The 27,276-nt window shown below is 38.9% G+C and overlaps 1 protein-coding gene across 1 annotated transcript; it reads right to left on the bottom strand.

Moving 5' to 3' along the window:
* Nucleotides 1-24,491, bottom strand: LOC139442310 (cyclic AMP-dependent transcription factor ATF-3-like). Its single transcript, XM_071223100.1, has 3 exons — nucleotides 24,204-24,491; nucleotides 4,093-4,200; nucleotides 1-3,447 (listed from the first exon to the last, which is right to left on the bottom strand). The coding sequence occupies exons 1-3, from the start codon at nucleotides 24,441-24,443 to the stop codon at nucleotides 3,304-3,306; spliced, it is 492 nt and encodes a 163-aa protein (XP_071079201.1). The 5' UTR covers nucleotides 24,444-24,491; the 3' UTR covers nucleotides 1-3,303.
* Between the last annotated feature and the right edge of the window lie 2,785 nt (nucleotides 24,492-27,276).

Here is a 27,276-nt window from a genome sequence, read left to right as displayed (position 1 = left end):
TTTTATTGCCATTTTATGGCTCAAGATAAAAAAGCTGAAAAGGTAGAATAAAAATCTGTGATTATAATGACCATGTACTGAAAACTGATCAAAAACAGTATTGATCTTGAGATCATTTCCCTTGTTGAGTTACTTGAACACAAAGATCGATAATGATTGGTTGGCTGACATCAGGGGGACAATCAGATGGACGCCACTACCCCTCACAGGACAGGGTTGGGACAGGGGGAGGGCAGGCCACGCCCATAAAGGACGTGGTATGTGATGTGCTTGAAAATTGCTCAAACATATGCATTAGTATGGCGTCGCCAGGTTCTCGAAACACAAAGGACATTGTTAATGATCACCTATTGTATAATTAAAACTTAATACTGAGTTTGTTTTCGTCACACAACCAGATATAGTATGTTTCTGGAATAGTCAGTAAAAGTTACATATAGTGCAAATTAAACATAGTGACATGAGAAGACGGGATTGCACGTTCCATGACAACGAGTAATGTATATGGGTTGATAACATTATTTCGGGAGCAAATTCTTGACGATTCTTCTATTCATCACAGGATCTCTAAAGAAGCTACTTTGCTGAAGATTGAAGGTAGGTTAAACGCTGTGGGTGACAAGCGAACAACAGGCTTGTCAGATCCGACAAGCAGCCATTGGTGAGATGAAAAACACGTGATCTAGTCCGGGTCATCTTGTTAGGGGTAGTGGCGTCAGGAGGTAGATGAGGCTAACACTGTAACACGTTACTCATGACTACATGGCGATACTAGTCGCATGACACGTGGCGTTACTAGTCACAGGACACATGGCGTTACTAGTCACATGACACGTAGCAGTACTAGTCACAGGACACGTAGCGTTACTGGTCACATGACATGTAGCGTGACTAGTCACAGGACACGTAGCGTTACTGGTCATAGGACACGTAGCAGTACTAGTCACAGGACACGTAGCGTTACTGGTCACAGGACACGTAGCGTTACTGGTCACATGACATGTAGCGTGACTAGTCACAGGACACGTAGCGTTACTGGTCACAGGACACGTTGCGTTATCAGTCATGTGACACGTAGCAGTACTAGTCACAGGACACGTAGCGTTACTGGTCACATGACATGTAGCGTGACTAGTCACGGGACACGTAGCAGTACTAGTCACAGGACACGTAGCGTTACTGGTCATAGGACACGTAGCGTTATCAGTCATGTGACACGTGGCGTTACTAACTAGTCCAAAAGTGTCATTATGTTCACTACACACAGTGATTACATGACGTGTCCAGCAGCATGATACGTAGTGACTGCGAGGCGTTATGAATAATACGATACACGGTGAGTTGACACCGTTACTAGCTGCATGACACGTGTAGTACCTAAAGACTTTACCAGTTCCATGACACGTGTAGTACCTAAAGACTTTACCTGTTACATGACACTTGTAGTACCTAAAGACTTTACCAGTTCCATGACACGTAATGACAACATGTCGTTACTAGTATCAGGACAAGAAGTGACGTCATGGCGTTACTTTTCACATAACACGTAGAGCTACCAGTCGAGTAACACGTAGTTAGGACATTGCGTGTCTAGTCGCATAAACCAAGTGTCGTCATGGTGTTTCTTGTCACATAAAACGTAACGCTACCATTCGAATGACACGTAGTGACGACATGGCGTTTCTAGTCTCATGATCAAAGTGACGTCATGGTGTTATATGACCCGTGACATGACAAGTAGTGACGTCGTATTTAACAACTAGATGCATGCTGACGTCACTTTAATTAATGACTTCATGTTAATTAATGACTTCATGGTGAAGGAAATGGTCTGGATCTATCTGATAAACATTCGAATTAATTACATCTGGTATTTCATGCCATCAACGTGTGATGACGAATGAAAATAAACCTCCTACGGGTCTCTATTCATAGCGTGTCACTCAGATATGCTATGAGAAATGAACCACAATTTCACAAACTATTTTGGCAATGTGACATCACCAGACTAATAATAATGACAGATACATTTCTTTTCCGGATACAATTATTTTGCGTGGACAGATGTTGATAATAACTTGAACGATCTTCGTATATTCAGGAAAAGAAATTAACATATCTGCATTTGTAGTTAAGGCAATCAGTTACGCCTACAAGCACTGTCGGTGTTTCTAACATCCCTACTCTAGAAAATGTAATGTACTACACTATGATTAGCTATAGACGTCTGTACAACATGGTGTAAATACTCCCAGTACGCAATAAGGAACACAAACAGTACTTCTTATAGCTATGATTAAAACCTCTTTTTGTGTTCGTGAAATATAGAAATATTAAAAGAGCAACAGCTGGCTGTACGAAACACAATATACACATATATATTGTGAAATTATTTTCCATTATTCCAAAAGGTTATTTTTATGGCATTGCTCGTTATAATTATAGGAAACAATCCACGTGACTTCCGGGTTAATGACGGATATGTTTTGTTCCTCGGTCCATAAAACACAAAACAGTTTTACATATATAACGCAAGTAAATAGTTTCATCATTTGGCTGTGGTCAAATATCAAATCCTTATTAGATTGTGAGCGATTGAAAAGAACACAACAATAGGAATTGTTTACTGATACATGTTAAGTGAATCGTGTTGTTTCAGTTGATACATGTTTTGGTAATAATCGAATCACGCATAGACCTAAAACATGCCATTTATGATTCAAATTTGAAATATAACAAGATAACGAATTGTCCATTTGAGCGTCAAATAATATTTGTACAGAATAGACCATATCTTCGTATATACACTTAAATTGACAGTTATAACAATCAAGATTTTGTACATACATCTTTTAAATGATTGGTCAGGTTGAACCTTCATATACATAATAAAACGAATCTTTATAAATATCAAATTCATGATATCTGCATAAATGGTTTGAAATTCTTATTAAATGGGGTCTTTAATGTCAGATTTTGGACATTGTGTTTTAGTCGTAACTCGGGAAGATTAAACTGCGTTGAAAACGACGACGTTATGGTGTCCCTATATGAGATGCGTCGTTGTTTATAAACTTTCTTGTTGACGGGCATGCTGCCATGCTACAAGAACACCCTGCAAATACATCTCAACTAGGCCGGGCATTGACACGGAGGCCTGACGCTGCATCATCTGATGAAGTTTCTGTCAGGGTGAAGGTTGTCTTTGACACAAGGAGATGACACGTGACAGATGACTGACCAATGAGCGATGAGTGAATAGATCCACGTGACCTTATCGATGGGTGCTATTGGGCGTAGAGGTCAGGGTGGTGGATTGTCCACCTTGGTCATGTGACATAGCTGCGCATGCTCAGTGAGGACAGCTAGTAATCTGGTCCGCTCTTTGCCAAGTTCGGAGATCTCTGACCGTAGGGTGTCGTTACTGGCTTCGAGACGATGAGTCTCCTGAAAGAGTGAGTGCGTGAGTGAGTGAGTGAGTTGGGTTTAACGCCACTTGAAACAGTATCTCAGTTATAACATGCCGTGTCAGCTTAATCTAGGGGAAAGTCCAAACTAAGACATGTTTAAGACGTTTACTAGGTGTGTGCCACATGTATGATGCTGACGAACCAGGAATCCTACTCAGGGGAAATCTCGAATTCGACCCCACGATCAAATTATTCTTGACCTCTGGGCCACAGTGTGCCCACTCCTGAAAGATAGATGGTGACTTGTAACCACTAGTACTTTTAGACAAGTCGATGTCTCCAAGAGGAATCTACCGAACGAAATGCATTAAGAAGACAACGTTATGCCAACATATGAACGATGCATACAAATGACGTCAGATTCGCTGGGGCAGTAAACACATAAATTCAGTCTAAGAAGTTTTACCTATGACAGACCGAAATACAATCTTCAAGAGCACTTCACCTGCCTAGACAACGTAACTTTAATTGTCATCAAAATTTATTACCCTTTACGAAAACGAACTTTTTCAAAAATAGATTAGAAAGATAATCTAATAACGAATAAACGAGCCTATCTTTGCAAAGAATTTCGCATTTAGTTTTTTTTTGCTAAAACATCACGACAAGACTGTTAGTTTACCTGCATGAGAACATCAGTTTTGTTTCTCTTCTTTTCCCGGAATTTGCGAGCCGCTCGTCTATTCTGCTCCCTGCGCCTGTCCAACTTGGCCACTTCCTCGGGGCGGGGCTGGAGAGAAACAAGGCGTAGTTGGACAGTGGCTTACTGCATCAGGGTTAATCACCATGTAATACTATACATATGCTGTAGACAGTAACGAAAACAATTCGATGGGATAAATGAACAAGCTTGATCATACGAATTTGGGCGTACCAAGGATATTCCGAAAGTCGTGATATTACAACCCTAATTTCCAAACGTTGAAAAATAAACTCTGAATAATAAAAACCCTAATGTCTAAATATGAAAATAACGTAATCAGAATTTTAAAATCATAATATCTAAACATTAAAATCATAACGTCCAAACATTACGATACTGGATCGTATACTTTCTTGTCGAAATGTGTCAAATTTCCAGGAAATACCTTGACTGAAGCGAGACGTCAACGAGACTGAATGATCAAAATATTATCGAGAAACGAAAACTAAAGGCATTTTGATTTACAGTAGTCAATTGATGCGAACAAACATATTATTAATAATACGCACAAACCGACGTCATGACGGAATGATTGAAATACGCCTGAACGACGAAAACCGAAAAACTTTTACTCAAACATCGCCAACAAATATCTGATACACAACAAGCGAATATTACTGCGTCACCAAGATAATATTTCTTCAATAATAGTTTTCGAATAGTCGAAAAATTGAGAACGGATATGAAAAAACTATATGATGAAGAAACAGATACATGTTATGACATAAATCATAAACAACAACCAAAAAGATAAAATGTATGTAAAATAATGTTTTTTAAAGACGATATTGTTATTGTTGGAAAGGCGAACAAGCCACACATTGCTTGGGGTATATAGGTGTTTCCCCCATGGCTGGGTGTCGGGTGGGTCGCATTGCTAGCGCGCAGTGGGGCCGCCAGTCAGTACAGGCATCGGACTTCAAGAAGCTTCCACCGATGCCAAATGTGTCACTGGATATATCAGATACGAGGGAAGCACCAGATTGTTTACTACAAGTTTGGAATTGCTACAAACAAGCTTGCCAAAAGGAGATTCCAGAAAACATGCCATTATTTTTTCATTACTCGCTCTGACTGATGTCGACGCATTTAAAAACCACTGACTGACTGCACTGGGTTTACCAGCGGGCGTTGCGTTGCGTGAGCTGTACAACTATAGTAGGGGGTAATTGAAAAACACCAAGGGACCCTGCTTTTGCAATTTATATTCTAAGCTGACAGAAACTTAACCAAAGTAAACCTGAGCTGAAGGTTAAATACGACAAGGTAAAATGAAAATATTTCTTAAGTCGCTTAAGATCATAAAATACGGGGTGTACAGAAAAGATAAAACTAGTATACTACCTAGAATATACTATGTTGAAAATAATCTCCTTAAGATCACAAAATACGGGGTGCACAGAAAAGATAAAATCAGTATACTGCCTAGAATATACTATTTTGGAAACAATAGTTATGATGTAATAATAATGATAGTGATAATAATAATAATAATAATAATGATAATGATAATAATAATAATAATAATGTATCAAACGGTTTGACGGAATTGTAATTCACACCTACAATAATCCGTTTTGATCTTGACACTATCCCGATGCGTAGTAATACCGTTGAAAATGACGTATAACAATACGTCTGGCGCTCTGTCACATACAAAACGATTCTTTATCCAGTGCGCATAATACCACTCGATAACACAACAAAAGTTAAAGATGAATATTAAACATGCTATATCATCCCATATGGCATGCATGTTGTCGATATAGCTAGGAGTTATTAAATCATTTTTAATCAATGCTAGACGAAGCTGGTGCAAATATGTCTATATACGCCAGTTGGGCTGTCTGGTTCGCTGGTTGCTATGCCGTGCATGCTAGTTATGTTGATGTTGGTATCGACTAGCGCGGGGCGGGGCTTATCTCGACATGAGGGTTGGCGAATATATATACTGCGTTGTTGCAAGGACTGAAACAAACGGACCACCGAATTCTCACATAACACATTTATTTAGGTAGAATGTCCACGAGTTATTCTGATCGACACTGGTACGAACGTAATTACACATGTATTAGTTAATCGTGGAAATTACATGAAAAAATAATAATCATATAGTTCCCTTACAGTTTATAAGAATATTATGTTAAGATGAATCGCACAGGTACACGATCAATAAAAATATATGTATGTACATGCGTAATACAGGGAGATATTCATAACTATTTATGTTTTATTTTAATATTTTATGTTTTTAAAACACATTCATGCGACCGTTATGAAAAAATAGTCTGTGTCAGACCAAAACATTTCATAAATTCATTTGCACGGGTAAGGAACACATGTAAAAATATAATAATAATAATAATAATAATAATAATAATAATAATAATAATAATAATAATAATAATAATAATCGGATGCACTTTCTGAAGGTCTTACAAAACATGTAATGTGTTGTGACACAGCTGGTTGAAATAACCGTGTTGATAATGGTTGGAGTTAACATAACTCGTCAACGCAAAAGAATAATGAAAAATGAATGGGCGTATAATGCAAAATAGTGGTGAAAAATATACGAATGGATCACTGAAATCAGTGATGAAACCATGAAACCATGACTGTAGTCCTACTAATGAAACCATGGTTATTTTGCTATAAGTTTGTTCAAATTGTAAATAAAGAACTTATTATAACGCGCCATTATTTATTGCATTGGGTGTTAAGATGTTGCTGATATGGTTGAAACATTGCTAAAGGGGAAGTACAGACTACACAAGATAACACGGTGTAGGTTTAAAACAGAGGAAATAGCAAGTGGCCACTTCCTCTGCTGTAACGCCGATGTTTGGGCCAAGCTGTGCAATATGCAATATCTCCTTTATTTAATAACGTCTTATTGATAAAGGACACATTTCGTTAATTTAACAGACATAAGAAAGCATCAGTGTACACATGTTTTATCAAAATGCGGTTGATCAACTAATATATCTTATATTTTATTCAGCATAAAGGATATATTACATAACGGTTTGTGAACATTATCCTATATATCCTACATATATTATGAATATTTAAGCAACTAAGGGCTTAGATAAAATCTAAGTCAATGTGTCACCGATTTAGAAGACTTCTCCTATCAATTCTCGAAAGTACCATCTATAATACATCATTTTAAGTTAGACAGACACAGAATTCTATATTAACAGTGAAATGAAAGCGAGGTATTGCAGGTGTATACTTGATTATAGTTTAAGAATCATAATTCTTATGTGTCTGTAATTACTTAAGTGATTGTTAAACACCACACCATCATCATCATCATCATCATCATCATCATCATGTTTTACTGTTCTAGGAAACCTCTCTCGGTGCTGCATGTTTTCTCTAGACACATCAGCGACATCTATGTACAGCACAAGTATTTATGTCGAGTTCTGGGAGTCTAGAGAAGCACATTTCACATCAGTAATTTTAATAAACATCTCAGATTGGATTTACCGTTATTAAATTCCTCAGCGGTACTACTTTGCATGGAGAATACAACATACAGCATCTTCCCAAAATGAATAATGTGTTTGTGCTTCCTATCACCAAAGTGAGGACGATCAGCGGTTTCGAAATAAGTATGCGTCCTCCAAAACTCCACGTCCAGCAGTGTCCTCGCGGGACATAGGGATATAGTGCAATTTGAAGCTTCTAAAGGCAACATATGACACATAATTATTGCAATTTGATGGACTACCTCCAGAGGTGACAGATGACCTAGGATCTTTCCCTCTTTTGAGGCCTTTAACTGTTTTCACAGCATTTGGGGACATGAAATAGTTAACTTGTAACGTAATGATAGGCAACTGTCTCACGGCTTCGACAGGTAGTATTCTCGGTTATTTTCATTCCCCAAACAGTATTTTCTTCTGATCATTTCCCATTAATTTACAGTTCCAATTTGAGTAGGAACATAATGAAAGTAAAACAATTACACCGCTCTAAGGCTGATATTAAACAAAGTTTTTTGTAAATTGTCTGATACTCGCAGTTCATGAATGCATGAATGTTTAGCGTATTATTACAGAACACACGCACTATATTTTATTAGTTAAGTTAAGCTCTCGCTGTAGTCAACTAGTCCCTCTCCCGGATCCAGGGTATGGATGCGACATAAAGCTAGATTTGTTCCGCTGTGATATGATATTTATTTAACTTTTTTTTATTATCGCTTTAATATAAACGAAAATTTCAAAAAGCGTCATTCGACGCTCAGAAATTGTTGATCAAGGTTACAAAATTCAATGCCTCAGTCAAGCCTTTAATTATTTTATTGTAGACATGTAGTGGACGTCTCTAAATTTGACGCATCACTGACCAATATGATGTCCAGTGCTTGTGCCATATATTCCCTTGTCTTCTCAGGTGAACAATTGACTTTCCTTTGCATGTGTTTGTGATATAGGTGGGGCAGGGAACGCTCAACGATAACTCTGGTATCGCCACTACTTGGTAATGGTTCATAAACACATGCTCATGATACAGTCGGAATTGTACAATCGAGCCCTCAACAGAGATTCTCCTCATTATGGAAAGGGTTTTTTCGCTTTTATTTATACGGAGACCCTGGTTGTGCTGACAAATGGACCGAATACCTATTTCCATACGGGAAAAAATATTTTAGCGTTCCTATCATCTGAGTCAAGCTTTCCTATCACATGAACAGCAAACCATGTCAGTCTTAGCAGCGTGTTTATCCCGCTGTGCGTACAAACACAGGTGGTGGTATGATTTAAATCAAATCCTGACGTTGAAGACACAACATTGCACATTGTGTGATTATTAGAAACATTGCGAGTATGTGTCAATGCGTTACTTATCCGCGTGTCTTGCCAGTACTCGGACAAGCGCTTAGAACTAGTACATGGATGTATTCCGTCACCTGTCGGATTAGCTGCGACATCCATCAACTATACTAAATAGTTCATCACATAATGAATATATCGTGGCATAGTGCAATAAACATAAAGCTTGTCCGTGTTGCAAACTCTGCTGTCTGGATACTACACATTTCCCCGTGGTACGACCAGTTGGAATAGCAAGAGATGCTGAGTGCATCAGTGGCCCCGAAACTTCTTGAAAAAATAATTATGCTTCAGACTGTTGAAAAAGAGAAATTGCCTGCCTCAAAAATAACATTGTTGAAAGATGTTCTTTCTTTACAAAAAACATTCAAACTTATAGTTTTAAACCAAAAATATCTGGTTTTGCAGCTGTAAATGAAAAATAGCTTATCTCCATTAAAGAAAATCCCGTAAGACGTAGACATTATCGTGAGTGAGTATGGTTTTAAGCCGTTTTTAGCAATATTCTAGCAATATCAGGGAGTGGGGGCAAAAAACATCGTACAATAATCGACGTTTAAAGCAAAGAGTGAGGTCATTTCATTAACTATATCAGCCCGATCAGTGTTTAGTCTTTGTTTGTTTTCAATGCAACATCTGAGCAGTAATGGTGACCCAGCGGGGTGGTGGCAGACATGGCGACAATAATTCCAGCTGACACAAACATGCTTGTGTGTCTCCCAAACTATGGTACAAACACCGTTATCCCCAACTGCTGTCTAGCACCCTTATCCCTAACTGCTGTCTCATACCGTTATGCCAAACTGTTGTCTAACAAGGTTATCCCAAACTGTTGTCTAACACCGTTATCCCTAACTGCTGTCTCATACCGTTATCCCTAACTGCTGTCTAACACGGTTATCCCAAACTGCTGTCTAACACCGTTATCCCTAACTGCTGTCTCATACCGTTATCCCAAACTGTTGTCTAACACGGTTATCCCAAACTGCTGTCTCATAACGTTATCCCAAACTGCTGTCTAATACCGTTATGCCAAACTGTTGTCTAAAACGGTTATCCCAAACTGTTGTCTAACACCGTTATCCCTAACTGCTGTCTCATACCGTTATCCCTAACTGCTGTCTAACATGGTTATCCCAAACTGCTGTCTAACACCGTTATCCCTAACTGCTGTCTCATACCGTTATCCCAAACTGCTGTCTAACACGGTTATCCCAAACTGCTGTCTAACACAGTTATCCCAAACTGCTGCCTCATACCGTTATCCCAATCTGTTGTCTAACACCGTTATCCCTAACTGCTGTCTCATACCGTTATCCCAAACTGTTGTCTAACATGGTTATCCCAAACTGCTGTCTCATAACGTTATCCCAAACTGCTGTCTAATACCGTTATCCCAAACTGTTGTCTAACACGGTTATCCCAAACTGTTGTCTAACACCGTTATCCCTAACTGCTGTCTCATACCGTTATCCCAAACTGTTGTCTAACACGGTTATCCCAAACTGTTGTTTAACACCGTTATCCCTAACTGCTGTCTCATACCGTTATCCCTAACTGCTGTCTAACATGGTTATCCCAAACTGCTGTCTAACACCGTTATCCCAAACTGCTGTCTCATACCGTTATCCCTAACTGTTGTCTCATACCGTTATCCCAAACTGTTGTCTAACACGGTTATCCCAAACTGTTGTCTCATACCGTTATCCCAAACTGTTGTCTAACACGGTTATCCCTAATTGTTGTCTCATACCGTTATCCCAAACTGTTGTCGACACGGTTATCCCTAATTGTTGTCTAATACCGTTATCCCAAACTGTTGTCTAACACGGTTATCCCAAACTGTTGTATCACACGGTTATCCCTAATTGTTGTCTAATACTGGGGTCCCAACTCGCTGAGTAAAACCGTTATCACAAACGCTGTGTAATACTAGTAACTCAGACTATCGTCTAATTCTTTTAACCCGTACTGCTGTCGAATTCCGTTACCTTGAAATGTTGTCAAATAAAGTTAACCCTAACTGTTGTGTAATCCAGTTAACCCAACCCACTGTGGGAGGTGTTCATCCTACCTGTCGTGTAAAAGGGTTAACATAGTTGCAGTGTAATGATGTTATTCCCAACTGCTATTTAACACTTTCACTGAACTTGTAGTGGTGTTAACCCATACGTTTGTATACAAATGTTAACTCGTAATGTTGTGCAGTTGTGATAATCCTTGTTGTGCAATAGTTGAAGTTTTACACTGATATCCTAAACTCATGTGTGAGACCATTATCCTAAGCTGGTGTGTGATAGTGTTAACCCTATAACAACACAATATGACATGGCCTTGATCCAAATACAGTCTAGGTCAAAAACATGTTATTAGTACCATATGGAAAACGGAGACAACGTGTTCATGTATGGGGAGTAATCATTAACGCACGTGGAGATAAGCATCATAATAATTGAGATACCAGACAGATTAACAGTGTTTGCGACATGCGTCACTTTTGCTGGGACTGCAATCTTTCACGAGCGGAGCCCCTCTTTAAGTGTCCATGTACTTACATGCATGGGCGCCAGGTTCAAGCTATCACATCACCTCGACCCAAATGTAGGACTTGTCGCGTAGGTATATTCACAGTTACATGAAACCATCGGCAAATGTATTGATTAAACTGATGTATTTACATACACGTTAACACCGGCTGTCTGCGCTCGCTTGGCGGAAGTATAGTTTAATGTCTCATACACACGAGGTCATAAAATCGCCAATTTGTATCGATATCTAAAACTACGATTTGCTCTATTGTACTTCCACTAGTCGCTGATTAAGTTCACGATTCTAAATTGGGTTATTTTAAACTGAACAATGATGTACAGGGCGCGTCTGTTGCCTGTGAAGAGATACAGATCGTCGGTATAATAGTGCAAAGCAAATATATAGCTACAACAAAAATGTCGCAATTGGGATCAATATCCTGTGCTCACTTTACCTCCAATCGTCTCAGGTGACAGTCAAGGGGTGAAACCTTATTGGTCATGCTTTTTCTATTCCTTGGTGTTATATACAGTGAAACCTGCTAAATCCGAAAAGCCGTCATCCAAGCAACTTCTGTTTAGCGCGTCTGTTTGATTAACCGGACATTACACACGATTCCTTTATCCGGAATTGTGCCATCCGGATTAACGAGGTTTTAATGTATATAGAACTTGGATCTGCTGTTAATACCGGGTGTATGAGATCCAGTTCATAAGTATCCTTCATGAATGAAGTGTTAATCATCACAAAATAAAAAAAGCAGTTTTATTCAGAAATTTCCCAGCCAGAATGCACATGAACGTTCAAACAACGTTGGAGATCCTATTTTTGAATACAGTTTGTATATTCACAGCAACAGATATGGAAGACCAAATGACAGTATGAACATGATGGACTTTGAATGAACCTTGGTTTACCGCCAAATGACAGTATGAACATGATGGACTTTGAATGAACCTTGGTTTACCACCAAATGACAGTATGAACATGATGGACTTTGAATGAACCTTGGTTTACCACCAAATGACAGTATGAACATGATGGACTTAGTAATCAACATTGGTTTACAACCGAATGACAGTATGAACATGTAGAACCTTGGTTTATCGCCAAATGATAGTATCAACATGATAGACAGTGAATGAACTTTGGTTTACCACCAAATGACAGCATGAACTTGATCGACTGTAATGAACCTTGGTTTACCACCAAATGACAGTATAAACTTGATGGACTGTAATGAACCTTGGTTTACCACCAAATGACAGTATGAACATGATGAACATTGGTTTACCACCAAATGACAGCATGAACTTGATGGACTGTAATGAACCTTGATTTACCACCAAATGACAGTATAAACTTGATGGACTGTAATGAACCTTGGTTTACCACCAAATGACAGTATGAACATGATGAACATTGGTTTACCACCAAATGACAGCATGAACTTGATGGACTGTAATGAACCTTGATTTACCACCAAATGACAGTATGAACATGATGAACATTGGTTTACCACCAAATGACAGTATAACCTTGATGGACTGTAATGAACCTTGGTTTACCACCAAATGACAGTATGAACATGATGAACATTGGTTTACCGCCAAATGACAGTATGAACATGATGAACATTGGTTTACCACCAAATGACAGCATGAACTTGATGGACTGTAATGAACCTTGATTTACCACCAAATGACAGTATAAACTTGATGGACTGTAATGAACCTTGGTTTACCACCAAATGACAGTATGAACATGATGAACATTGGTTTACCACCAAATGACAGCATGAACTTGATGGACTGTAATGAACCTTGATTTACCACCAAATGACAGTATAAACTTGATGGACTGTAATGAACCTTGGTTTACCACCAAATGACAGTATGAACATGATGAACATTGGTTTACCGCCAAATGACAGTATGAACTTGATGGACTGTAATGAACATTGGTTTACCACCAAATGACAGTATGAACATGATGAACCTTGGTTTACCGCCAAATGACCGTATGAACATGATAGACATTGAATGAACCTTGGTTTACCACAAATGACGGCATGAACTTGATGGACTGTAATGAACCTTGGTTTACCACCAAATGACAGTATGAACATGATGAACCTTGGTTTATCGCCAAATGACAGTATCAACATGATAGACAGTGAATGAACCTTGGTTTACCACCAAATGACAGCATGAACTTGATCGACTGTAATGAACCTTGGTTTTCCACCAAATGACAGTATGAACATGATGAACCTTGGTTTATCGCCAAATGACAGTATCAACATGATGAACCTAGGTTTACCACCAAATGACAATATGAACATGGTGGATTGTAATGAACCTTGGTTTACCACCAAATGACAGTATGAACATGATGAACCTTGGTCTACCACCAAATGACAGTATGAACATGATGAACCTTGGTTTACCACCAAATGACAGTATTAACATGATGGACTTTGAATGAACCTTGGTTTACCACCAAATGACAGTATGAACTTGATGGACTGTAATGAACCTTGGCCTACTACCAAATGACAATATGAACATGATGAATCTTGGTTTACCACCAAATGACAGAATGAACATGGTGAACCTTGGTTTACCACCAAATGACAGCATGAACTTGATGGACTGTAATGAACCTTGGTTTACCACCAAATGACAGTATGAACATGATGGACCTTGGTCTACCACCAAATGACAGTATGAACATGATGAACCTTGGTTTACCACCAAATGACACTATGAACATGATGGACTTTGAATGAACCTTGGTTTTCCACCAAATGACAGTATGAACATGATGAACCTTGGTTTACAACCAAATGACAGCATGAACTTGATTGACTGTAATGAACCTTGGTTTACCACCAAATGACAGAATGAACAAAATGAACCTTGGTTTACAACCAAATGACAGTATGAACATGATGAACCTTGGTTTACCACCAAATGACAGTATGAACATGAAGAACCTTGGTTTACCACCAAATGACAGTATGAATATGATGAACCTTGGTTTTCCACCAAATGACAGTATGAACATGATGAACCTTGGTTTACCACCAAATGACAGTATGAACATGATGAACCTTGGTTTACCACCAAATGACAGTATGAACTTGATGAACCTTGGTCTAACACCAAATGACAATATGAACATGATGAACCTTGGTTTACCGCCAAATGACAATATGAACTTGATGGACTGTAATGAACCTTGGTTTACCACCAAATGACAGTATGAACATGATGAACCTTGGTCTACCACCAAATGACAGAATGAACATGGTGAACCTTGGTTTACCACCAAATGATAGCATGAACTTGATGGACTTTGAATGAACCTTGGTTTACCGCCAAATGACAGAATGGACATGATGGACTTTGGTTTACCGCCAAATAACAGCATGAACTTCATGGTCTGTAATGAACCTTGGTTTACCACCAAATGACAGTATGAACATGATGGACTTTGAATGAATCTTGGTTTACCGCCAAATGACAGTATGAACATGATGGACTTTGAATGAACCTTGGTTTACCGCCAAATGACAGAATGGACATGTTGGACTTTGGTTTACCGCCAAATAACAGCGTGAACTTGATGGACTGTAATGAACCTTGGTTTACCACCAAATGACAGTATGAACATGATGGACTTTGAATGAATCTTGGTTTACCGCCAAATGACAGTATGAACATGATGGACTTTGAATGAACCTTGGATTACCGCCAAATTACAGAATGGACATGATGGACTTTGGTTTACCGCCAAATAACAGCGTGAACTTGATGGACTGTAGTGAACCTTGGTTTACCACCAAATGACAGTATGAACATGATGGACTTTGAATGAACCTTGGTTTACCACCAAATGACAGTATGAAAATGATGGACCTTGTTTTGCCACCTAATGACAGTATGAACATGAAGAACCTTGGTTTACCACCAAATGACAGTATGGACATGATAGATATTGAATGAACATTGGTTTACCACCAAATGACAATATGAACATGATGGACTTTGAATGAACCTTGGTTTACCGCCAAATGACAGAATGGACATGTTGGACTTTGGTTTACCGCCAAATAACAGCGTGAACTTGATGGACTGTAATGAACCTTGGTTTACCACCAAATGACAGTATGAACATGATGGACTTTGAATGAATCTTGGTTTACCGCCAAATGACAGTATGAACATGATGGACTTTGAATGAACCTTGGATTACCGCCAAATTACAGAATGGACATGATGGACTTTGGTTTACCGCCAAATAACAGCGTGAACTTGATGGACTGTAGTGAACCTTGGTTTACCACCAAATGACAGTATGAACATGATGGACTTTGAATGAACCTTGGTTTACCACCAAATGACAGTATGAAAATGATGGACCTTGTTTTGCCACCTAATGACAGTATGAACATGAAGAACCTTGGTTTACCACCAAATGACAGTATGGACATGATAGATATTGAATGAACATTGGTTTACCACCAAATGACAATATGAACATGATGGACTTTGAATGAACATTGGTTTACCACCAAATGACAGTATGAATATGATGAACCTTGGTTTACCACCAAATGACAGCATGAGCATGATAGACATTGAATGAACATTGGTTTACCGCCAAATGACAGTATGAACATGATGGACTTTGAATGAACATTGGTTCGCCACCAACTGACAGTATGAACATGATAGACATTGAATGAACATTGGTTTACCACCAAATGACACTATGAACATGATGGACTTTGAATGAACCTTGGTTTGCCACCAAATGACAGTATGAACATGATGGACTTTGAATGAACCTTGGTTTGCCACCAAATGACAGTATGAACATGAAGAACCTTGGTTTACCACCAAATGACAGTATGAACATGATGAACCTTGGTTTATCGCCAAATGACAGTATGAACATGATAGACAGTGAATGAACATTGGTTTACCACCAAAAAACAGCATGAACATGATGGACCTTGAATGAACCTTGGTTTACCACCAAATGACAGTATGAACATGATGAACCTTGGTTTACCACATAATGACAGTATGAACTAGATGATCCTTGGTTTACCGCCAAATGACAGTATGAACATGATGAACCTTGGTTTGCCAACAAATGACAGTATGAACTTGATGAACCTTGGTTTACCACCAAATGACAGTATGAACATGGTGGACTGTAATGAACCTTGGTTTACCACCAAATGACAGTATGAACATGATGGACATTGGTTTACCACCAATTGACAGCATGAACTTGATGGACTGTAATGAACCTTGGTTTACCATCAAATGACAGTATGAACTTGAAAGTCCAGCTTCTTTACATTTACGCAGCCTGTGAATTATGTTATACAATTAAACTTCACAAATTTCCCTGCATTTAACGTACAAATGTCAGGGTGTACAAAGGGGGTCGTGAGTCGTTTGTGAGGTCACGTTAAGAACGAACAACTGATTAATATAATCCATGCTGTGCAACCTCATCAACGCCTGTAGGGACAATGTCTATGGGCCATCTACCCGTCTTGTACAATCAAGGACACAGACTGCTGACTCGGCACATGGAAGGTTTAACGCCGTGATCGTAGTCCAACAAGTAAAAAACACACAAGCTTCTGACACTTCCTTCGCTGTTGAACAGGAAATGCTGCACGCCCTCACAGGCCATGCTTCCTGTGTGTGCACAGTCGAGGGATGACCAACCAACATCGTTTTTCTTCAATCAGTGAGAGTATATTAACCTACAGATTCACTGTTCATTTGGAAATAAATGTTTCCAATTGATCACCATCTCCAAGCTCCGCTCCCTGGACAGACTACGTGTGACCTCGTGAACGGTATCTTATATATAAAGTACTAATATCGTGTAAACACAAGGGTATTAGACAAAAACCTTATTGAGTGACCTTATTATTGTTCCTAACGATGCGAGACGGACACGCAAGCCGACATGCTCCTTGCAGCACCACATCTCTCCACTTCACTATACTTGATCTTTAGGCCTCGGCTGTTCTTTTTTCACACTCCAGCAAACTTTATAGTTATTTGATTGAGGATTTAACGGAGATTTATTACTTTTGTTTGACCTGTTTCTTCACGCAACATCATGCATCAATAGACCTTTCCAAACCCTACGCCGTTTGATGTTCTGTATTAGTATGTACTGTTTGAATACGACGTGTACACGTCACACGGTTTCACGTTGAACGAGATTCGTCACCATTCGCCCCTTTCCGTCACCCGCAAGAAGACTCGTCCCCCTATCGATGAATGTTATGTGCGAAAATACGACAAACCAATCAGAATGCGCGTATGATTTCAAGTTCTTCGTTAAAGAATCCCTCAGAAATAATTTTTGATTTTACATATGTCTTACATCTAAAAATATACCAAAGACACAGTTAAATGTGTTCAATCATACTGTATAATTCCGCACCTCCCGATGTGCTTTAAATTGCATCTGAAATATATATATATAATATATGGGGAAAATTTGTGAACCATTACGCAACGAATCGACAATTGTTTTAGGTATGCCCGCTTGCGCAAAGACGGAACCCGGTCGCAAAAATGTCGCTATTCGGCTTGTCCCGGAATAACACGAGTTGGTCACGAATGACTGAACGAGAGACCGGTGGCAAGGCCGCGAAACCGACTTTCATGGTTGAATTGAGTGTCATATTTTGACGTTCATACGTCTTTTAACGAGATTTGTATTCTTGAAATGACGTAAACAATGATCGACCACTTCCCCGTTCTTGGGGAAAACCCTGGAAGTTGCCTACAAGTGTTGTTTCTGATCATTTAGATACCTTCAACTTGAACTCGTTCTATGTTCAAACACTGAAAAAAAGTCGGAGTGTTTGACTGCATGCCCCTGGTCGAATATTCTTGCTACGGCGAAGAAATGCACACCTAATCTATCGACTCGAGGCGTGCCTATACTGACAGTGACAGTAAACAACATTCTACAGCAATCTATGAATTTACTTCAGTATATATTCGACACATGTATAATCATTGACAGCTTCGTTGTCACGCTGTTCGCGTCGGAGGCCATTTTGACGTAGGTAAATGTATTACGACGCACTGTCACCGACTGGGTTAGCTGTTAACATACCTTTCTCATCGAATGCTGATATTATATAAATCTATTTCTTGTAAAAAAAACTACAAAGCTGTTACAGTAGAGGAATTAGAGCATACATACGCTCTCGTTTTCAGGAACCACTATTTTTTTCCGCGGTACAACTGGTTGTAGCAAGTCTATCAGAGTAAACATGAAGTCACGTGTACTCAATGCAATTGTACATACATCCTTCGGGGTACTCAATAGTGAAATAAAAATATAAGAGTTGGCTCGCACAAAGTGAAAGTCAATTAAACATGTCGCTACAAGTAAACGCCTTTGACCTTTCACTATACATTTTCACTCTTTATGTAGGGAGCGGATCAAGTAAAAATACATTATACTTTTTTTACGGTGATCGCAATTACCATCTTACTTATATTCCTGTAGGTGTTCTCACATTTTCGCATCGTAATAGTCAAAAGTAATGGAACATAATGCAAGTGGAATCTCTCTCTCTCTCTCTCTCTCTCTCTCTCTCTCTCTCTCTCTCTCTCTCTCTCTCTCTCTCTCGTAAAACTAACCAGTCCTTCTCTCATGATTTCTAAACGGGCGAATATACTACACATATTTCTTATCTGGCATGTACATTCCACTCTGTCTCTAATACATGACGGGTCGTGGCTAGACACGAAGTCCGCGATTATTGGGACATTATCTTCAAAACTCTGTTTATACACGTATATCCTGACTTTGTTTAGAAGACTTATCTTGTAAGCTGAAAGTCGATTCAGGGCCAAAGTTGGTACATAATTTAGAAAATATTGAGACTGCGTATATCACAATGATAAGGCAGGGGAACGTAACTAGTCAACTGGAGAAAATTACGTCCTGTTTCATGTCCTGTATGCATGTCCTGTTTCTCAGCCAAGACAACATAGTGTCTTACCAAAACAGGACCCCCAAACGATTTGGCATTCGCTATTTCCATATTACCAAATTGTGTTTCCTCTGTTTCAGAATTCGTTGACACAGACTTGGAACCAAGACTATATCACCATATATTATCATTACTTCATAAAGTTATGCAATTTAATAACAAGTTGCATATTTTATTACAAAGTCCTAATAAAGGGGCGTAGATGCAGATTATGAGCTTGAATACATCTAGGTCAAAACATGAAGCAACGGTGGCGATAGAAAAAACACCTTCGTCCACAATGTTATGAAAAAATTATCCGTAACGGGAAGTTGTAGTTAGATATATATAAAATTTATTCCCAAGTTATTTTTGTTTGTCCTGAATAGTAATATATAAATATGTGTATGTTACTTGTGTTAATTTGATTGTAGGTTGGTCACTGCCTCATACAGCATGAACATCACATACGATCACCATGACAACATGAACATAAAATAATTTTAAACTTAATGATAAAGCGACCTTAAATAATCCCCGTCTCGGGTCATAGCCTTTGTGTAGGTTTATACAGAATAGTGTTTTGGAATATTTACATAACATATTTTACGAATAAAAAGAATATTGTATAAGTTTGTGTCGCCATTGTCTCAATCATCTATACTAGTACGTGTATAGCTATCTAAGTAATCGTGGATAGATTGCCGTGAAACGTATACCTTTTAGGCGGTAATGGATTCGGAAGAACTTTTTATCAGAGAGGAGTCGCATTTTGTGCCAGGAAATGCAGCGTTATTTATTCTTTGTGCTCATGAAAGAATGTAACATTTTTTCCAGCATAATAATCTCATTACGTCGGCCTCTTCCATCGAGATTTCAGCTAAAAACGTTTGTATGGCAGTCAATTATGTTTTCGTTTGAGCGGGTGAAGCACCGCCCGATCATTGTGATATGTTGTTTGGGTTATACATGTGACATCCCGTCAAGGCGCCGGTCCCGAATACCTTGAGACAGGAGCGCAGACAGGTAAAATACACGCGAGGGGGCGAATTAAAAAGCCATAGGGCACCGATTTATAATTGCTGAACGATGCGTGGCGGGGGTCTTCGCCACCTGGGTTTTCCGCTCATACCCATTGCGTTTCGGGATAGGTTCGAGATCCCTTCTAGTTCATATGTTCGTAATAATTTTAACAAAAAAAGTAGCTGTATAACAAAAACTAACTGAAGTGATAAACTTTTCGTAATTTCAGATATATTTTTACATCATTCGTTTGATTTAATAGGTCAAAATAGGATTGAAGTTTGACTTAATATAGTTTTTATTTCTTTTGTGTGTAAGATAAGTTGGGCTGATATGGTTTTGGTTGTTTTGATGTTTAACGCCGCACTCAGCATTATTACAGACGGCGGTCTGTATATAATCGAGTCGGGACCAGACAATCGCGTTTAAGAATACCTACATAGAATCCGATACTGATTTGAATTTAGAACAGCTTTTATTATATATCTCGTGAATATGTCATAAAATATCTGGTATATATAGCACGTGTGTCATATTTGAAAATAAGTATAACCCTGAATCACCGAAATGACTTTTAAGGAAAATTAGTTTTGAAAAAAAATATCACGGCCGTTTGAATTAAAATACACCGATATCTATATGAACAATAGCGCATTATGCGACAGAGTGATCGGGATTTCAAATTGATAATACTCTTTCAAGGTCTCACTCGTCGACACCCTGCCGCATAATTCCTGACCCAGTTTCAACCAATGAAAACTTTGTGTGGAACTTGGCCTGTTGCGATTGGTTGTAAAGAAATCACGCGCCCAGGGAGTGCACGGTCACGCCAAGGTCAACAGAAATGACCATTGGTCATCTCGTCTGGAAAGAATTCTTTCGTACAATAGGAAAATTTGAGGATGGGCCAAACAGTGGCATATTTCAAACTGTCGAGCTTTTGGAATTCCTGCTTAAATAGTTTAAAGTTTTCCATGTCAAGATTGCCGCTGTGTCCTGTTTGTTTATTGTTAGACAGGAAGTAAAATTGTAAAGAATTAAAACCAGATATCCGTTAAATGTCTTTTCAGTATCTTAACGAAAACATAAGAAATTGACGTTCAATATTCCCCAATATGCAAAAACATTTTTGCTTGTAAATTTCCTCAAATTGTGCAGTGCGAAAATTAAAAGCAAATTGTACCATCTCTGTATGAAATAACGAAATTGACTTCATATATTTCGTTTGATATATACAGTTACGAAGGTCTAATTATAAAACTTAAATGTGTTCTGTTGGTACGTGTGTGATCACTCTGACAATGTTGGACTCGCAAAAACCGTGTTGAACAAGGACAAACAGCATTAATTGTCACAGTGAAATTTTTCTCTTCATACAATTAAACAAAATAATTTAAGAATAAACTGCAAATAACGATGCGGCATGCGAAACAAACGCGTAGGCACAGCAGATTTCCTTTACGCCGGAACCTGCACGTGAAAGTTATATCCTCGGTATATATATAAATTCAAACGTATATATTTCTGGAAGTAAATAACTTTTTTATTTTAAGTTACAACCCGCTTTTAAATCGCAATGTGAAAATAACGCAATTACTCTCAATGCAGTATTCAAGTATACGCTGATGCGTATATTGTTTTATAATCAATCAAAGACAACTCCCATTTTTAGTCCATGATTAAAAAAGAAAAGAAACATTCGCTCATCATATTCCAAAATACAAAAATGTCAAACACGTTTCTCTGTAACAGTCTTAGAAAATCCTTTGAAAACACCACGAGTCTTAACACGGGGAATTTTGCACACTTATAACGAAATGGTAAAAATAATAGTCCTGGACTAGGTAATTATATACCAGAGTCTCTGAGTTTTTTTTAACTTGAACATTATCGTCAGTTTTGTGTACGGCATACACCTTCGGACGGGATCAATACAAATAACAGCGAAAAAACTATTTCATTAATCACAACAAATCTCTGCAAAAGTAGAGTCGATTGTACGATTCAGGCAATATCAGGAGCAAGTGTTAATGAATCACTATCAATTAGTGACGATATCAGGTGTTAGCGAAAAGGTGAGCGTATCCTGACCCCACTAGTGGCACCGTCACAAGAAAACACTGCATATATATGGGTGTGAATTTAAGAAATCCCTTCAGAAATTATAGAAACGAAGAAATCAAAATCCAAAACAAATTGAGAATCTTTTCAGTTGTGTTGAGATGTAATGCACTTGAACTCCTTGTTCAAACAGAGATATGATATGATATTGCAAATACACATAAAATATTCGCCACAAACAGGGGGCGGCTACATGTATATTTATGCACGCACTAAACTGCAGAAAGTGTACCGTAAATATAAACTAACAACTATGTATGCAGCCAGTTCTAATTTTCTTTTTTTAAAAGTAAAAAATAGCCACAGCTATAAATCAAAAACAATTGCGTGTTATTTCCAGAGAGCATCTCTCGATCATGGCGCCTTCAATCAAAGGATAAATCCAATCAACTCAGGTAAAGGTGTGGAGTAAACAACATCAAAACCCTTTATGTCCAGGTAGATATGTACAAAACATTAGTTCCAAATATGTAAACAGGTACAATGATCTTAATAAAACCTAAACGATCAACTCCGAAATGTGTTGTATTCAGGGTGATGTTGAAAGCTCCATCGGTTACGTAATCAAGTGTTTCATAAACATAATCTATGCTAACTCGTCAAAGCTTCAAACATATTATAGAATTGCCTGACACGATTATCGAATTATATAATTTGAAACAAAATAATTCATTTTCCTAAAGAAACCGAAAAAAAATGCTGTTAGTGTTATGAAGACGAAACAATGTGTTTTCTTGCTTGTGACAGCAAAGTAACCAATAGCCGTGAGTGACGCAAGGGGGAGGGCGCTCCAAGACCATGGAAGACGCAATTCGATGCCGTCCCGACACAGATATTGTTTACATTTTTCAACCGAGGAAAAAGTTGTTGTCATTACAGCAATACACTTTGTGCGTACCATCCCTTTATATTTCCTGTTTATAAAAACCCAGTCAGAGAGATAATGACTGCGAACCCTACCGACGCAGTTTCGACCGAGGGGTTGTAGGGATTGGTAAAATCTGGCGGGTTAATTATAGGGAAGGGGCGCGAAGTGCCATCTTTGACCCATCCCTTACCTCCGAAATTGGTGTTTAAAAGGGTTGTTAACCCAGATTTTGCAGACATTTGCTTTATGTTATCAAATCGCAGCCGAACATAATAAAACTAAGTTCCAAAACGAGAATGAAAACTTTAATATTTATGCAACAACAAACAACGATTTCAATGCTTATTAAAGCTGCAAATAGGTTGAGTGCACATTCCGATAAAACACATGCAAAAATGTTAAAAAGTAAACAATGATTTAGCAAAAAAGTATTGCAAACATTTCGTTCGGTAATATTCATGCTAAATATGTAATAACAGGAATGGCATTGTTTCTGAACGTGGAATAGCACGTGTGCATCATAACTGTTAACGAATATTTCAACCAGAGCGAAGTAAATTTATCAAAGGTGTGAAAATGTCTGACTTTCTGTCTGTACCTCGTCTTTGGTGGGCGCCGTGAACTCGACCATGAGCTCGTCTTTCCCTTCAGAGAGTCGGCGACTTTGTATACGGCATCTGAGTTCTTCCTTCAAGAGAGGAGTGAGACGCCCGCTCTCCAGGGCGGCATAAGTCGCCTTGACCAGTGTCAGGTCGTCCAAGTCGCCCAGCTCCTGCATAAATGCTGCCGTGGTCAACGCCGTTGACTCGTGCACGTCCACACTGCTCGCCATCGTCATGGCAGACACGCTTTTACTACGATCAGCTGGGGCCAAGACGTGTTGTGGTATTTCTCCGCTCAAGCCTCGAAGCAAATGGTTTCAGCGGAAAATAAACGAAATAATTCGAAATTCAGCTGCGAAAAATTTCTTTTCCTTAAAATATTGATTGTTGACTATTTATCAACGATAATGTATCCTTTTTGGTAAGTTTGAAATTAATATTTAATCAGAATAAACCAAAGTTCAAGATAATGCCTTCTAAGGTGACGTCACCAGTCCGAATTAGATAGAGCTATTTTTAGATTCCAAACAATAACATTTTGCCTTGCTCGCGTTGTGCTAAAAGAATGACATCACTATCTCCTCAATCGGAAATAAATTAATTCCTCGTGGCCGACGCGAGCCTAAACACTTCGATGACCATTCCCGCTTTGCGACACCGTGGCGACGATGTAGGGGAGACAACTGAAGAGACGCTGTAGGCCGTTCCCCACCTCACTACCTCACTTGACAATGTGCCAAGTACTTCTTTATGACCATGAATTGATCGAAACTAGTAAATATGCACGCCATATTGTTGGACTATTGCCAAACGTTCGAATGAAATTAGACCCCTAATTTGACAATCGCTTACTAATGGTATTATTTAATTCCACTTAAACTTTTCCTACCGCCTGTCTGAGCGTGGAGGCATAGAGTATGACTCCCGCCTGTCTCCAAGGGAAAATGCTTTACCGAGGTATATCCACCATATGTACTCGTCTAGACGTTTAATAACCTCTATATACTCCCAGCAGTACGAAGCTCTCATTATTTCTCATAGAGAGGTCAATTAGAAAGTACATCAACTTCTTTGTAGAACGATCCACAAAACAACGCATTGACTCATTCTAAACAAACGATTAGGCAAAACAGCTAACTTACCAGCAAATCAAATCACCGAGAAACCAGCAGAGCGCCAAGTACAACCCTTCTAGCCCCGACGTCCACACTGCGACCCCCGAGCCAGAAATAGACCTGTCTGCTTTTTTTGTCTGCCATTGCAAAAAACAGTATCCACATGTTGGAAGGCATTGCTTTAGCCGTCGTCCGAGTCGGTGTGCCTCTATCCAGAGAGACAGAACGACAAACACTGAATGAGTGAGAGAAGGTGGGGGCGGTAGTGGACATAGAGACCGGTTGGCTTTACCGGTGGAGGAAGTATAGCATATAGGATGGGCATATACCGAGGAGTGGTACTTGCACTAGCGAGCGCTGACTCATACTGTCTTGTGGAGACAAGGAATCAGATTGCCGTCAATATACACAGCCAGCATTCCCCTAGGTCCGCGATGACTGTGTACGGCTGGTCGCTTTACGTAGTGAGTGTGTATGCACAGGATCCGGTTTACGAGGGGCTGCGGAGTTCGCCATATGCCGGCCGCCGATAGCGACAGTGAAACGTGATTCGATTTTATTCTATTGCGTGTTTCGATCGTGTTTATAACATCAGCTGTGAGGTTGATCACATTTATACCCCCTAACACCTGTGTGTATACAGATGTTGGGGCCTGAACGGTTATGATGGTGCCAGGATTTTTAAAGTTTGTTATCCGGGAGTCTGTGAGCTTGCGAATATTATTTGACAGCCATCAAAGACAAGCGTAATTACCACAGTAGTCAGCTAGTGCAGTCGTATTGATCACAAAAATGTGTGTCATGTATATACATGGGTCCCAACAGACGTCAATGACACTGCAGTATAATACAGGGCAAGTATTTCACCGGTAGACAGTTTTTTCAAAGACGAAAGTAAATTTCCATGTTTTTTCCTCGGTCTAGCTTTTTTCGCTGTTTTATGAGTGGAGATGCGCGCGGGTGTTGGTGTTAGCGAGAGAGCGCGAGAGGTGGCTATTTATACAAGGATACATTGCAAGACTCAACATGTTGCCGTGGTGCACAGCAATCGACAGACGCCCAGGATAGATCATCACGTCATTCAGGGGAGGTAACTCGCGTTACGTACAGCTGGAAGATCTCGTCAAGGGAGCATCTCAAAGATAGCTTAGAATGACTCATCCCTTCATTTAGACACCAGAGGCAAGCTTCCATAGCCAGTATCGACCAAACTCTTGTTTGACGCGGTCAACGTGATTCGCGTTCACAGAAATATCGTTAATTCAAGTGTCTATAGAAATATTAAGACCTCACTTACAGTATTGTCAATTATCGCCTAAGTATAGTATATTTTCATCCTAATACAACTATAATTCTATCCGATGTTTATACGTACCCCGGGAGGTGATATTTATGGTGCTGACGATCAGCGGTAATGCTATCGCATTGACCTTGCTTTTCGATACCAATCCTACCCAGTTATACAAACATTAATTCTTACATATAACTCATGCACATTGTGTTTCAAACGTCATTATCACCAGAATATTCTTATAAAACCAAACATCAAAATAAATCTATCATTTAAATGATATATACAAGATAATTCTAAAAATATGCATATAAAAATAATAGATTTAATATATAATATATTTTCATTGTAATTAAACATATCATAGTGACATATAGATAAATGCCGTCACCACATAGGAAATCTATTTCTGTTTCATAACCTGGTATGAAGTCTTGAAATCAACACGGAAAACGTGCGTTGGTTCGCCTATTCTCCCGTTTTAATACCACGATTATTTCATAAGTTACATACATCTGTAACCGTTACATCTGTGACATTTGTTGTTGACGACCACAAGAAACTGACTTGTTGTTTACAGTCTTATAGAGGCGCATTGTTCATCAATCTGGCATATTATTCAAACCTTATTACTGTAGAGTTTTTCACAAGACATACATGTAT

Source organism: Haliotis cracherodii, unplaced genomic scaffold (assembly GCF_022045235.1).
Source record: "Haliotis cracherodii isolate W230 unplaced genomic scaffold, xgHalCrac1.p SCAF_5, whole genome shotgun sequence".
Lineage (NCBI taxonomy): Eukaryota > Metazoa > Mollusca > Gastropoda > Lepetellida > Haliotidae > Haliotis > Haliotis cracherodii.
The sequence above is the reverse complement of the archived record's forward strand: the minus strand, read 5'-3'. Positions and strand labels throughout refer to the sequence as shown.

Bases quoted from the DNA above. Each gene is read 5' to 3' on its own strand.
- LOC139442310 (XM_071223100.1), bottom strand. From the start codon at position 24,443: ATGACGATGGCGAGCAGTGTGGACGTGCACGAGTCAACGGCGTTGACC. The intron at 4,201-24,203 runs GTACAGACAGAA...GTTTCTCTCCAG, and splicing joins CGGCGCCCACCAAAGACGAG to CCCCGCCCCGAGGAAGTGGC. The intron at 3,448-4,092 runs GTAAACTAACAG...TCACTCTTTCAG, and splicing joins AAACTGATGTTCTCATGCAG to GAGACTCATCGTCTCGAAGC.